Raw genomic sequence first — 14,820 nt, 5'->3', positions numbered from 1 at the left:
AAATCATGAGCTGCATTACTTGGGGGTGGGGGAGAGGGAGGAAGAATCTGGGAGAGTGGCAGATAGGATGCTTGGAGAACATTAAAGGGATGTGGATCTTACAAATTGCTCATGGACTCCATCAGGAAGCTCACCCATCAACTATGGAGGATGCCTAGCTCATGGATATCCCCAGTATTCCATGTGCCTCACCCACACACACCCTCCATCCAGTGGATGGCTCCCTATGAGCTCTCTTGACAGGAGCTGCAAGAATGAGCTATGGGAGATGGTTAGTAAGTGCATGTAAAAAGCTGGCCTGAATCTGTGGGCCAGGGAGAAATGTAGCACCACCCTTGAGAAAATGAAAGTGGGGGGGAGAGGGTTAAGCACTCAGCTGGTGGTTTGCAGTATTGAGAGTGCATACACATTTAAGAATTCTGCCACAAGAAGCATGCAGCATGCATATTTATAGGAGGTCTGAGAAAGCCTCAGAATCTCAAACAAAGCAAACAGAAGGTATTTCTCTCCTAAAGGCAGTAAGTATTGACTGGAGAAGTGACTGCTACTTCAAATGTAGACTGAAACAGAAAACCTCAAGGAACATAAAAAAGCAAAGAAAAAAATGACACCACAAAAGGATCACAATAATCTTCCAGTAACTGACCCCAAAGACATAGATCTGCAGAATTCAAAATACCAATTTTAAGGAAACTCAATGAGCTAAAGGAAAACAGGAAGACAATTCAAGGAAACCCAGGGAAGAATGCATGAACAAAATGAGAAGTTTAACAAAGAGATAGAAATAATTAAAAAACAAACAAACAAATCCTGGAGAATACAATGAATAAAAAGCAATAGGCAGCACCAATGGAAGAACAAATCAAGCAGAAGAATCTGTGAGCTGGAAAATGGGAACACTGAAATTACCCAGTTAGAGGAGAACAAAGATAAAAGAATGAAAAAGAGTGAGAAGCCTATGTGATCATGGGATACCATCAAAAGAAATAATTTGTGAAATACTGCAGTTACAGAAGAGAGGGCAAAAGGGGGGAAAAGGTTATTAAAATAATGGCTGAGAACTTCCCAAATCTGGGGAATGATTTGAATATCCCAGTTCATGAACCTCCTATGTCACAAAACAAACTCAAAAAGATCCTCTCCAAGATACACCACAATAAAACTATCAAAAGTCAAAGACAAAGAGGAATCTTAACAGCAGCAAGAGAAAAGAAGCTTGTCGTATTGTCCAGTGAAACTGTCTGGTCTTAGAGATTTCGAATTATGGATTCAATTTCCTTAATAGTTATAGGGAAACTTTACTTCATACAGGATGAGTTGTGGTTAGTGTTTTTCATGGATCTGGTCCATTTTGTTGTCAAATTTATGTATGTAAAGTTGTTCATATTTCCTTACTATCCTTTTAATATCTGCAGCATCTGTATTTCCATTTTATTCCCAATATTGATAATCGATCATTTGTGTTCTCTCTTCCCCACTCCCCACCAGAGATTTGTTGAATTTGATGTTTTCAAATAACCAGCTATTTATTTCATTGATTTTCCCTACTTTTCTTTTTGCATTTCATTGATTGCTGATTTTATCTTTATTATTTTCTCCAGTTTGCTCTGGGTTTCTTTTGCTCTTCTTTTTCTAGATTCTTGAAATGAGAGCTTATTGATTTTAAATTGTTCCTCTTTTTTAATGTATGGATTTAGTGCTATAAATTTTCTCAGCAATGCTTTAGCTATATCTGACCAACTTTAATATGTATTATTTTTATCTCCATTCAGTTTAACGGTTGTTGTTTTTTATTTCCCTTGAGACTTCCTCTTTGACACTTGGATTATTTAGAAGTGCAATTTTAGTTTTCAAGTGTTTGAAGAGTTTCCTATTATCTATTATTGATTTTTACTATGATATCATTATTGTCAGAGAACACATCAGTATTATTTTCATCCCTTTAAATTTGTTAAGTTTATGACCCAGGATATGGTTCTGGCATATGGTCTGTGGGTTTTTGCAATATTGTATATTCTGCTATTGTTAGGTGTTCTGTAAATATTGATTAGACCTTGTTGGTTGATGGTGTTATTGAGTGTTCCTATATCCTTCCTGATTTTCTGTCTATTCTATAAATTATTGAAAGATTTTTATATCTCCAACTATAATTGTGTTATCTATTGTGCCTATCAGTTTTATCAGTTTTGTGTCACATTTTGCAGCTCTGTTATTTGTTGCATACCTACTTAGAATTGCTATGTCTTCTTGGTGGATTTGCCCTTTTAGCATTATGTAATGAACCTCTTTGTCTCTGATTATTTTCTTTGCTAAGTCTACTTTATCTGATGCTAATGTAGTCACTTCTACTTTGTTTTGATTAATGTGTGCATGAACTATCTTTTTCTATCCTCTGACTTTTTACCTGACTATATGGTTCTATCTTGAGTTTCTTACAGATAGCACATGGTTGGGTCATTTTTTAATTCACTATGCAATACTGCAGAAATAATAATGTAATTATTAACGTATCAGGGCTTATGTCTGCTGGGCTTGCTTGTCTTCTTTTTCATTTCTCTTTTTTTCTGCCATCTTGTGGATTACTTGAAGGTTTTTTGAGAACTCCATCGTGATTTATCAATAATACTTTTGCATATATCTCTTTGTACAGATTTTTTTTAGTTGTTCTGCAGGTATTACACTATATACATTACTTATTACAGTCTACATTTCATCACTTCACTAGTTCAAGTGAAATATAGGAAACTTACCTCCTTTTATGTCCCTTTGCCTTCCCTGTTTATAACTTTCTGAAATACTTTCTCAATATACATTTAGAACCACATCAGACAGTATTTTTAAAATATATATATATCTTTATTGATTTTAGAGAGAGGAAAGGAGAGGGAGAGAGAGATAGAAACATCAATGATGAGAGAGTCATTGATCGGCTGCAGCCCACAACCCCAGCATGTGCCCTGACCGGAAATCAAACCCTGATCACCTGGATCCTAGGTCAACGCTCAATTGCTGAGCCATGCCCAGCCGGGCTCAGACAGTATTATACTTTCTTTCAACTGTTGAACACAACTTAGAAAATTCAAGAAGGAAAGCTTACTTCATTTATCCAATTTTTTGCTTACCGTATTTTTTCTTCTTTCCTGGTATTCCTACGTGCTTTCTTTTACATTTCCTTTCTGTTTAGAGAACTCCCTACACTCATTCTTTTAGGCTAGGTCTGCTAGTGACATATTACAGTATTAGTTTTCTTTCATCTGAGAAAGTCTTGATTCCTCCTTCATATATTTTCTCTGGGTGTTAGATTCTGGCTGAACAGTTCTTTTCACTTATCACTTTAGAAATATTATGCCATTTCCTTTGGGCCGTCATAGTTTTTGATGAGAAATTGATGCCATTTTGTTTTCCTCTGCTCTAAGGTTTTTTTGTGTCTTTCATTTTCAGATGTTTTAATTATGATATTTCTTAGTATGAATTCCTTTGAATACAACCTGTTGGGAGTTTGCTCAGCTTCTTGAATCTGCAGAGTTATGTTTCTTGCCAAATCTGGGGAGTTTTCGGGCTTTACTTCTTCTGAATAGTTTTTCAGCTCCACCCTTTCACCTCTCCTCTCAGATTCCAATGACACTTTTAGATGTTTGGTCATGGTCCCACAGGCCTATGAAGTCTGGCTCATATTTCTTTTAGCCTATTTCCTCTAAATTACTCAGGTTGGGTAATCTATGGTTCTTTATTCCAGTTCACTGATTCTTTCCTCTATCCCTCCATTCTGCTGTTGAGCCCATTCACTGAGCTTTTCACAGTGGTTATTGTATTTTTCAGTTCTAAAATTTCTATTAGGTTCTTCTTTGTATCTTCTATTCCTTTCTGAGACTTTCTATTTCTCTTCTGAGTATTTCTATTTTTTTTTTTTCATTTGTTTCCAGCATGTTTGCAATTGCTCGTTGAAGCTTTTTTTTTTTTTTTTAAATCATGGCTTCTCTAAAATCTTTGTCTAATAACTCTAACATATCTCTCACCTTCGTGTTAGTGTACTGATTGTCTTTTTAAATTCACTTTGAGGTCTTCTGGCTCTTAATATGATGAGTGATTTTTCAAGTGAAACCTGGATTTTTTGTATTACAGTATGAAACTCTGGATCTTATTTAAACCTTCTATTTTAGCTGTTTTTTTTGACACAACTCCAACAGAGGAACAGGAGGGGCACTGCGTCGTTATTGCCAGGTGGAGATAGAAGTGTAGGTTCTCTACTCAGCTTCCATTGATACCTGAGCGGGAGAGCTCCTCCTTACTGCTGAGGGGGAATGGGAATTCTAGTTCCTAATTGTTCTCTACTGATACCACAGTGGGTGTAGACTCATTACCACTAGGTGATAGTGAAAGTCCTGACCCTACACTAGGTCTCCTCTGATACCTCCCCAGTGGGGAACAGAGGGGTACCTTGTTACTAGTATATTAGGGCAGAAGTCCAGGGTCCCCATGTGGTCTCCACTAAAACCACATGATGAAAGAGGGGGCTCATTACCAGAAAGCATAAAAGTCCTAGCTCCCTACTTGATCTTCTCTGACACCACCTAGCCAAGGTATTGGGGCACCTAAGTTCAGCTTTATGAGAGTGAAAGTTTAGGTTACCCACTTAGATTGGGGGGAGGTAGGACCACAGTTTCTTTCTGTGATGTTTGGCTAGAGTAGAGCAGTAACTGTCTAAAAGTTTTCTGTCTTTCTGGACTGCCCCTTTCCTAGTCTTTTGGTTAGAGATAGCAGACATTTGTTGGGCTTTCTGGTTTGTACCATTAGAGTTTCCAGGTTGCTGGCTTCTTTGGCATCAAATCTGGGCTATATGAGGCAAAAAGAAGACCCAAGGACCTCACCACTGTGTCATTCCTCAGGTTTCAAGTTTCCTTCTCTCCACCTTTCAGTCTTTCATGTTTGTTTTACAGATAATGTCCAAGGTTTGTAGTTGTACTTAGTGAGGGGAATAGGAAAAGTATATCTATTCCATCTTCTTGGAGACAATTTGTTTTAAATTCTTTTTGATTTCTAATGACTGCATTTAAGATTATACAGTAATCCCCCTCTCATCTATGGTTTCACTTTCCGTGGTTTCAGTAACCCAAGGTCAACCACAGTCTGAAAATATTAAATGAAAAATTCCAGAAATAAACAATTCATAAATTTTCAATTTTACACAATTCTGAGTAGCATAATGAAATCTCACGCCATCCCACTCAAGTTGGGAACCATCCCTTTGTCCATATTGTATATGCCACCTGCCCAATAGGACTTATTAGCCATCTCCATAATCATATCAACTGTCACAGTATCACAGTACTTGTGTTTAAGAAACCATTATTTCACATAACTTTTATTACAGTATATTGTTACAAATGCTCCATTTTAATATTAGTTATTGCTGTTAATATCTTTCTGTGCATAATTTATAAACTTTATCATAGGTATGTATGTATAGAAAAAAACAGTGTATATATAGGGTTCAGTACTATCTGAGGTTTCAGGTTCCACTGGAGGTCTTGGAATGTATCCCCTATGGATAAAGACAAACTACTGTATCCATAAATACTACGTCAGTTATATCCCACAAGTTTTTATATTTGGTATTTACTGTTGATTGATTTTAAACATTTTACAGTTTTTATTATGATTTTTAATTTTTTCCTATGAAATGTTTATAAGTGTGCCTTAAATTTTCCAATGGATTCCTTTTTTGTTTACCTTTTTGTTATTGATTTCTAATGTTGTTAATGGCTGTATTCTGATCAGAACACTTGGTCTGTATGCTATTGATAATACTGTATAGTTAGAAACTGTAGCAGTATGGATACAGAAACCATTCATCCACTTACCCAGTCATTCATTCAACAAACACTTTTTTAGCCCTTTTATGTCTCAGATATTTCTAGGCAGTAGAAATTCTGAAATAAGATCCAGCCAAGATTTCAAAAACTGCCTTCTCTAGCAAGGGAGGCAAATTAATAATTGTTGTACAGTATGGTAAATATACAAAAGTACAGATAGGGTTGCAAGTAAAATACAAGATGCCCGTTTTAAAATTTGAATTTTAGATAAACAATGAAGAATTTTTTAGTATAAGTATGTCCCAAATTTTGTTTTTTGTTTTATTCTTAATTTGGCAACCCTGAATACAGGAATACAAAGGAAAAGCTCCCAATTCAGCTTAGGAGATAAGGGCTGCAAAGTTTAATTATATATCAACAGGTCTTTGATACTAACTAGCTAAAATTAGTAGGTCAGAGCCAGAGCAGGTAGCTCTCAAAATATACCATGTTATACCTAGACTGAAAAGATAAGGTGTGTCCATCTGTCCCAACAACTGCTACTAAATACCTCAGAATCTCCTTATAACATACTCATATAATTAACATTTTTACAACCACAAAGACTTACAGAACACAGGTTTGTGGGCGAGGTCATCTAAAGTGATTCCTCCTTCAGGATTGAACTCAAAACTGCTAGTGAAGTTGTATTTTGCAGTTCCTTCTGAAGAAACAGTAATTTTGGCAGAGTCTCCCAGAACTGTCTGATTGAATTCTGCACGAATAAAGGTAACTGGGGTATCTCCTTTAGAACCTTTCTGTTGACAGAAACATACTACTTTACAATTATACTCAAGTAGAGAATTTTCCTATGCATCAGGCAACTCATTTTTACTTGTACTAAGTACCATTTTCCATGTTTCCCTATCAAGATATATTACAAACACAAAAGAAGTAGGTAGAAAGTCATCAAACAAATTTAGTTGTAGTTAAATGCAACATTGTATTTCAATGCCATTATATTGAAGTTTTTAAAAATAACATTTATTGCGTTTATAAAATTATATTATGGAACATGAGGAAAAGTGAGAAAAGCACATAGGAAAATAAATTACCTGTAATCTCTAATATGCAAGCAACACATTTTAAAATATATTTTCTAGTGTTTTGTTGTGAATATGTGTGTATGTGTATAGGCACACACATTTATACATACCTTTTAAAACAAAGTCGAGAATATTTATTATATCCTGCTTGGAAAGAGCTTTTTGATTTAATACTGAATGAATATTTTGCTTTTTCATTATTCTTGTAATTTTTAATAGCTACATAATATTGTAGTTTTATTATTTAAATTCATCAAATGAAATTAATCACAAGAGAAACTCTGGAAGAATTCAGATCTTTTTCAGGAAAAAGGAACTGCTGTCTAGGAAAAAGAAAACTACTACTTGTTTTACCTGTTAAATTTAGTATTTAAATTGCCAGTTATTTTACACACACAGTAACATAAACTGATGATTCTAGACTAAAATGAGGAACACTGAAAAGGAAGGGCCATTGCTATTGGAAGCCAGTAGATTTGGTGGTACAGGATGATGCAAAACTCCACTCCTCCCTATTGTGCTCCCAATACATCCTCCCCAACCCACGGGTGTTTGACAGAGACTTGAGCTCAAAGACAAACAAACTTTCAAGAAGTAGGAATAAACTAGGGATTTCTCAGATATCCAAAAATAACTTTACCAATTCATATCCATCGGTCACAGTGATCTGCACAGGTCTGCCTGTTGATGTGACCTGCTCCATATCGGCACTTGAGCAAAGTCCCTCTGGTCTTCTTTGGTCCCTGTAAACATAATGAACGAGCCTGTCCCCTCATGTACCAAGCTGCACAAGTACTCACGTTACTCATAACCAACACTAGGGGAGAATTTAGGGAAATGCAATAATCCAGCACTGTTTTGTGGCCTTTCCAACTTTTGCTGCTAGACAGGTAGGGCTTTAGGAAGCTGGTCACAAGGATGATTCCACTGGTTAGTGCCAAAAAGATCCTTATATATGTAACTAACCCATTAAGCACAAATTACCACAAAACAAAGAGGGCAAAAATACCATTCCCCCCAACTCCCATTCTCCCAATCCTTCATAGCGTTCTTTGGTAGCTATTTTTTTTTAATGTGCAAAACTCCATTCAAAGGTTATTTAACCTCCCAGTTATACAAGAATTTATTTTGATAACAGGAAAGAAGCAGACACAAAGAATGGTCAGTCCACTGGAAAAAGTCCTGACATACGTCTTATTTAGTCAAAGATGTTTTCTAATTATTTGACAACACTAAGGACACAATTTCAAAAATAAATTGGATATCTGGTGTGTGTTTTTTTAACTCAATTTGACTCAATCGAAGAGGAACTTAATGCAATTCAAACGTTTACTTAGGATATACTATGCTAAGTGTGTCAAGGGCTGGTGGTACAAAATAAGAAGATACCTTGCTGCCCCCAGACCTTAAAATTATTCTGCCCTTTCCCAGCTCCTCCTTCATTTCCCCACTCACCTAAAAGTCTCCTATCTCTTGTTCAACACCATGTCTCCAGGCCCCTTCAGGCCTAAGTGGACCTAACAACTTAGCAACTTTCCCCGTGAAATGACCTTTTGCATTAGTTGTCTTCTTCCCTTTGCAATAGTCCCACGTGAATTGGGCCTTTACTGGGATGGACAAATGCCTAACTTCTCTGAGCCTCAGTTTCACCTTCTGTAAAATGGGTGGCTTCTGACCTGTTTCACATTCTGTAAAACGGATAATAAGATTTCTGACCTGTTTCACATTTGTTGTGAATATCCACTAAAATAGCAACACTGCCTCACCTATGAAGCAGAGCGCAGATGGTATTAATATACACCGCTTTTCCTGAATGCCCAATCACCCCCTCAAAGACAAGTAATCTGTCATTTCTATTGCGAGCCTCTGAGGGCCTGGCATCAGGTCTCGTCTGCAAGAGGCACTAGCGGCGTCTTTGTTGAATAACAAATGCAAGAAACACGGCTAATGACAAGGTAGGGTCAGGGCAGCCAGGCGGGGGCTCCCACTGCCCCCAACAAGGCACGCGTTTCCCGTCATCTGTTCCGAAGAAGCTGAAGTCAAATTAGAAACAGGCTAGAGGAAGGACACTACGGGGCGAGGCGTGGTCGGGGACGGGCCTCGGCACCAGGCGGACGCTGCCCGCGGGGCTTCGGGCGGGAGGCCAGGGGCGGGCGCCGCGCCGCGGCCAGCGGGGTCCGCGGCGGTTCGCTGTGTCTGGGGGCCGCCGGGCAGAGACGAGTTTCCGCTTGGCCGCTGCTGAGAGGGCAGAGGCTGAGGTACGGGGGTGCGGCCGCAGGGCCGGGGCGGGGAGCCCGGGAAGAGAGGGTTTTCTGAGGAGAGACGACTGTCTTACCTGCCCCAGCCACAGCTGTTTTTCGAAACTATAGCAACCAATTACCTCTCGCGAGAACTTAGTTTCTGCAGTTACCAGAAGTTTTCCCCCAAGACTCGCGATAACGCTTTGGGGGTAGAAAAAGGGCGGGTCGGAAGGTGAGCTTCTGCGCCTGCGCCCCGGGAGCGGCGCGCGGGGGCCGCCTCTGCGCCTGCGGCTGCTCCTGCTTCCGCAGGGGGCGCTCGCCCGCGGCAGAAGGTTGGGTTAAGTGCTAAGTTTTGCACCTTTTAATTTTGCTTTCTCAACCCTTTTCGTTCAATATCCCTCCATAGGAGGGGAGGGGGAAGGAAATTTATTTAAAGATAAAGCCTTTATTAAATGATTTTGAAAACAGGTCATTTAAATCTCCGTGAAAAATGCAGATAGGACAGTATTTTAAAGGTGAGCCTGACTCACATAGAGTGCAAACAACGCTGCTTCTAGTGCTTAATATTTATACAATATACGGCCTTAAAGTAAATGATGTTATGAAAGATTTTAATACAGTTGAAATGTAACATTACTTTAGAGTTGAAATAGCAAAACACAATAGCAAAAACTTGGAAACAACCCAAGTGCCCATCATGGAAGAGTGGATGAATGAACACATATATTCACAAAATAGCATGTTAGGAAGCAGTCACAACGTGGAGGAATCTCAGCAGGACACATGCTTTAGAATGCTGCAATGTTAGCCAGCTGGAAGGGGCTCCCACTGGCCAAATCTGAGACAATTTGAGCATCAAAATAAGCAGTGATAATAACAGATGACAATCCACGGCATAAAATAGGAACATACTAGTTCACACTGATAGAAATAAATGGAAAGGAAAGCTCTGACAGAATGCCAACCCAATCATGAAGAGGAAATGATGGAAAGAGAGGATTACCTTTCGGCCCCCACTGGAAAGGGCAGGATTCAGGCAGGACTCTTCAATGGCTGGTGGGTGGAGGTTTGATGAGGGGTAGGATATTAGCATGGTTTTGGAATACTAATCAATCACAAAGGGGAAAACTAGATAAGTGAAGAAACCGGCATGATCAGGTTATCAAGATTAACATCACCAATGTTGAGAGGAGTCTACAGTGATGAGACTCCCAAGGAAAAGGAAAAGCATCGTTTTTTGGTATTCCTGCCGTGAGAGGGGCCCAGATTTGTAGGTCATCCTATAGGAAGTAAGGCCTGCACTCTTTAAAAATGTCAAGGACATGAAAGACTTGGAACTGTTCCAGATTAAAGGAGTCTCCAAATACTCCACAACTAAATGCGATATGTATTCCTCTATGGCTTTTTGGACCAGAAAGGAAAAGGGACATGGTTGGGATGGTGGGGAAATGTGAATGGGCTTTGTGGACTGAATGGTAGTGTTGTACCAATATTGATTTCCTGATGTGGAAGGTTGTTTACTGTTATGTAGGAGAGTGACCATGTTTAGGGGGAAATACGCTTGGGAGTGTTTAGGAGTGATGGGACATCATGTCTGCAGTGTGCTGTTAACCCTCAAAAGGTCCGGAAAAAGGCCAATAACAACAAGGGTTATGTGCACACATACACACATACTGAGTGAGCAATGAACCAATAAAATGTTAACTACTTGAAAATCTGGGTGAAGGGGACATGGGAGTTCTTTGCACCGTTTTGGGCACTTTTCTATATATTTGAAATTCTTTTAAACAAAACTTTTAAACTATACACACACACAAACCACTCTCCACGAAAACTTCATGCACAGGATAGAGTTACCAGAGCCATTTGTTGTTGTTAATGCTCACTTGAGGATTTTTTTTCCCATTGATTTTTAGAGAGAGTGGAAGGCAGGTGGGGAAGAGAGAGAAACATCTATGTGAGATACGTATCAATTGGTTGCCTCCTGCATGCACCCCGATAGGGGTGGGGATCAAGCCTGCAACCCAGGCACATGCCCTTGAGGGGGAATCAAACCTGCAACCCTTTGGTGTGCGGCCAACACCAGGGAGGGCCCAGAGCCAATTTTTTAAAATGAATTTTATTTCCGCTAATATACATATTAAAATTATAAAAATTAAGAAAAAATATTTTTTCAAAGTTGCAGTGTTATAAAGTAGTAAAAAGGATCTCAAAATAAAACAATGGAACTATTGAGGAACACATTTCTCTCTGAAATCTTTCTGAAGTGTGGGTTGTGAGTGAATTTACATTTTGAGAGCCTTCCTACCTTGTGTAAGACATACTTTTTTTTCATAATAAGCTTGAGTTAGGATGAAGTCTTTGCTAGGGAACTGTTCTGATGATCTTGGTCTATTCAGTATTTTTCTCCAAGGCCTAGGCAATGGAGGGTAACAGGTGTCACTTCCTTGAACATAATTGAACCTCATTAGATTGTGGGCAAAACCCCATGTTAAAGTTCTTTTTATTCTTCTGGAGTGCTTAGTAGTTAGTGGCCACTCTGAAATTCCTATAGTCCTTATAAGGGAAGGCATTAAATGTTTTTTGACTGATTTAAAACACCCACATGCATATGGAAAACACAGAAAAGGCCCTCTTTAGTGCTATAGAAAACACAGTAATACTGATAATCAGAACTAAATCATCTACATATACAAATCAATTTGTGGGGGAGCTTTAAAATCTAATAAAATTCAAAGTTTTCAGACGGGGCTTCAAAGACCTCCACTAAACTATGCGCTATCTTGACAAATTCCTTTCTTGTTACTCTAAAAGACTTGTTTCGAATAAGCTAATCTGCTATTTCCAAAGTTAATATATTTCTGACAACATCCAATAATACAATAAATGTATTGCTCATTCCTCAAACTGATCTAGATTCAAAACATTCACCATGTACATCCCAGATGGCTTTTTTTTTGCAGAAATTGGTAAGTGAATTCTAGAATTAATACGGAGATGCAAGGGACCCAGAATAGCCACACAATCTTGAAAAAGAACATAGTTGGAGGACTCCCACTTCCCAATTTCTAACTTATTACAAAGCTACTGTTATCAAGTGATCTAGTACAGTAATCAAGGCCTATGGATAGACATAGAAATAAATGGAATCAAACTGAGAGTTCAAAAATAAACCTTTATATTTATGGTCAACTTTTGGCAATAGTGCCAAGACAATTCAATGGGGAAAGGAGTCATTTCAATAATGCTGGGACAACTGGATATGCAAATGCAAAAGAAAGAAGCTGAACACCTACCTCACACCATGTATAAAAATTAACTAAAATGTCAACAACTTCAACTTAAGAACCAAAACTATAAAAATTCTGAAAAAAACATAAGGGTAAATGAGCTTGCCTTAGACGATGGTTTCTTAGACATAACCCCCAAAATACAAGCAAGCCCCACAAAAAAGAGAAATTGGACTGCATCAAAATTTTAAAGTTTTGTATATCAAAGGACACCATCAAAAAAATTAAGACAACCTACAGAATGAAAGAAAATATTTGTAAATCTGTATTGTGTGTGTGTATGTGTGCGTGTGTGTGTGTGTGTGTACCGGGTGGGGCAAAAGTAGGTTTACAGTTGTGAGTATGCAGAAGTTTATTCTTGTATTATTATTTATTAATTCCCAAATGAACTATAAACCTACTTTTGCCCAATCCTGTATATAATTTTTTGTATTTGGCTCTGCATCCCAGGAAGCTATTATTTTTCTGTCTTAATTACCCCAGGGCCAGGTACCAGGCATTTGATAAGCCACCCAAAATTATTCAAACTAGCTATTCTTAAACTGCTTGCCCTGCCTTTCCCCTCAGACACCCCGATAAAGGCCATGTCCTAAGTACTCCCCCCAGGCTCCTGACCACCCTGGCATCTTTCCCATGTGACCCTGTATGTGCAGTGCCTCCTGTGTCTAGGACATTCGAGTATAATAAATTGTTTCCCTGAGCCTCTATTGTGTCTCCTTTTGTGACTACACCTGTCGGTAAACCAAAATTAATCTTAGACTATAATAAAGAATAAAAAGCATTTATGTGAGCAAAAGGAGTTACAGTCTAGAGACACAGATTCAATTAACAACCTAAATTGTGTTCTACCAAGACAAAGGTCCCTGCCCAGGTTCTAAGTTAGGTCTGTTTTTTGTAAATGAGGTATCCAAATTGTACAGTTCTGATTAGAGGGCAGGTCTCGGTCCATTGGTAGAAAAATGAAACCAGGATTTCCCTGCAGTGATTGACGCAGATTATGTAAACAAGCAGGACATAGTGTGGGAAGCCAAGAGTTCAGTCTGAGGTTCTTCCTGGTATACAGAGTATGGGAAGAGCCCCTGACAGCAAATAGCCAAAAGACTCTTACTAGTCATAAAATTTGGGCCGTCGGTTTGAGGCAAGTTAGTAAAAAGCTAGGAAAATTCCCTGGCAAGTGAAATGGGGAAACAGAGAGTTAAACAAATATCCAAGCAACTAACAGCCAGCTAATAAATCACAAGACCCTATCCTCCCTAACCAATTGTCACGGGAAAGGGACCAGGACCGAGGACGGTCTGCCCTGGCACAGTCTGTAATATGTGGGTTCCTAATTTTGTGCAGCAAAGATTTCATGACAGGAGAAAAGGTAATTTTGAGTACGTTATGAAAGCTGGGGGCAGTGAAACAAAGGAAGGGCCTAAGATAGAAGAGGCAAGATCATAGCAATAGGAGTGAACCTAGATGGAGCTGCCTTGGCCCTTTGGAAAGGTGAGGAACAATCAGGCCTAGGCAAGGCTGCCTTAGCCCTTTTAGAAAGTCACGGGCCCTGGCCAGTTTGGCTCAGTGGTTAGCGGACTGAAGGGTCCCAGGTTTGATTCTGGCCAAGGGCACATACCTTGGTTGCAGGCTCGATCCCTAGCCTCGGTCAGGGTGCGTGCAGGAGGCAACCAATCGATGTGCCTCTCTCACATCGATGTCTCTCTTTCTCTCCTTCCCTCCCTCTCTCTCTTTGAAAAGCAATGGAAAAAATATCCTTGGGTGAGGATTAAAAATAAATAAAATTTAAAAATAAAATAAAGGATGTCACAGAGGCAGAAGTGATCCACATTGGGCTGCATGGACTCAGGAAACAAGTCACAGAGGCAAAAGGAGGGCCCTTGAAGACAGGTTCAGGGGGTTAGCCCAAAATGAGCCTGCTCCTCACTGCACCCTGGTTGCAAGTCTCCTGGGAACCTTAGGGCTTAGGAAAAAGAAAGCAAAGATATATGCCTGAGGAAAGAAGGGGGGATGAAGGGTATGCTCAAGGGAGAGTGGGTACTGGGTCCTTTGTTTTAAGTGTTTTTATGTTTTCAAAAGTCAGGAATTTTAGGGGAGATCTGGGAGGGTGTCAACGAATATTCAACAGCTTTCCAGTTGTCCTTTGATATGCTGATGCATCAGAATGGTCATTCTCTGGTCAGTTTCACCTTCAAAGAATGTCACCAGAAAGGGACTGGAATCCAAGCTGGTCTGCCCTCTGCACGTCCTGGAATGCATAAACCATTTGCTCCTGTGTCCTTGGTTAGGGAAGACAAGATCTTGTAATTAGCTGGCTGAAAGTTGCTCTGCCATCTGTTTAGCTATTTGTCTTAGTTTCCCCATTCCACTTGCCAAGGAATTTTCCTTTCTTACT

At 39.2% G+C, this 14,820-nt stretch overlaps 1 protein-coding gene across 1 annotated transcript in view; it reads right to left on the bottom strand.

Annotated features, from left to right (window-relative positions):
• Nucleotides 1-7,627, bottom strand: part of CFAP70 (cilia and flagella associated protein 70) — an 83,925-nt gene extending 76,298 nt beyond the window's left edge. Inside the window, 2 exon segments of the mRNA XM_016224088.2 lie at nt 6,424-6,610; nt 7,539-7,627. Coding sequence (XP_016079574.2) covers nt 6,424-6,610; nt 7,539-7,601 — 250 coding nt within the window. The 5' untranslated portion in view covers nt 7,602-7,627.
• Between the last annotated feature and the right edge of the window lie 7,193 nt (nt 7,628-14,820).

The sequence above is a fragment of the Miniopterus natalensis genome, chromosome 14, assembly GCF_054644295.1.
Source record: "Miniopterus natalensis isolate mMinNat1 chromosome 14, mMinNat1.hap1, whole genome shotgun sequence".
Taxonomy (NCBI): domain Eukaryota; kingdom Metazoa; phylum Chordata; class Mammalia; order Chiroptera; family Miniopteridae; genus Miniopterus; species Miniopterus natalensis.
This window is presented reverse-complemented; position numbering and strand designations above follow the sequence as displayed.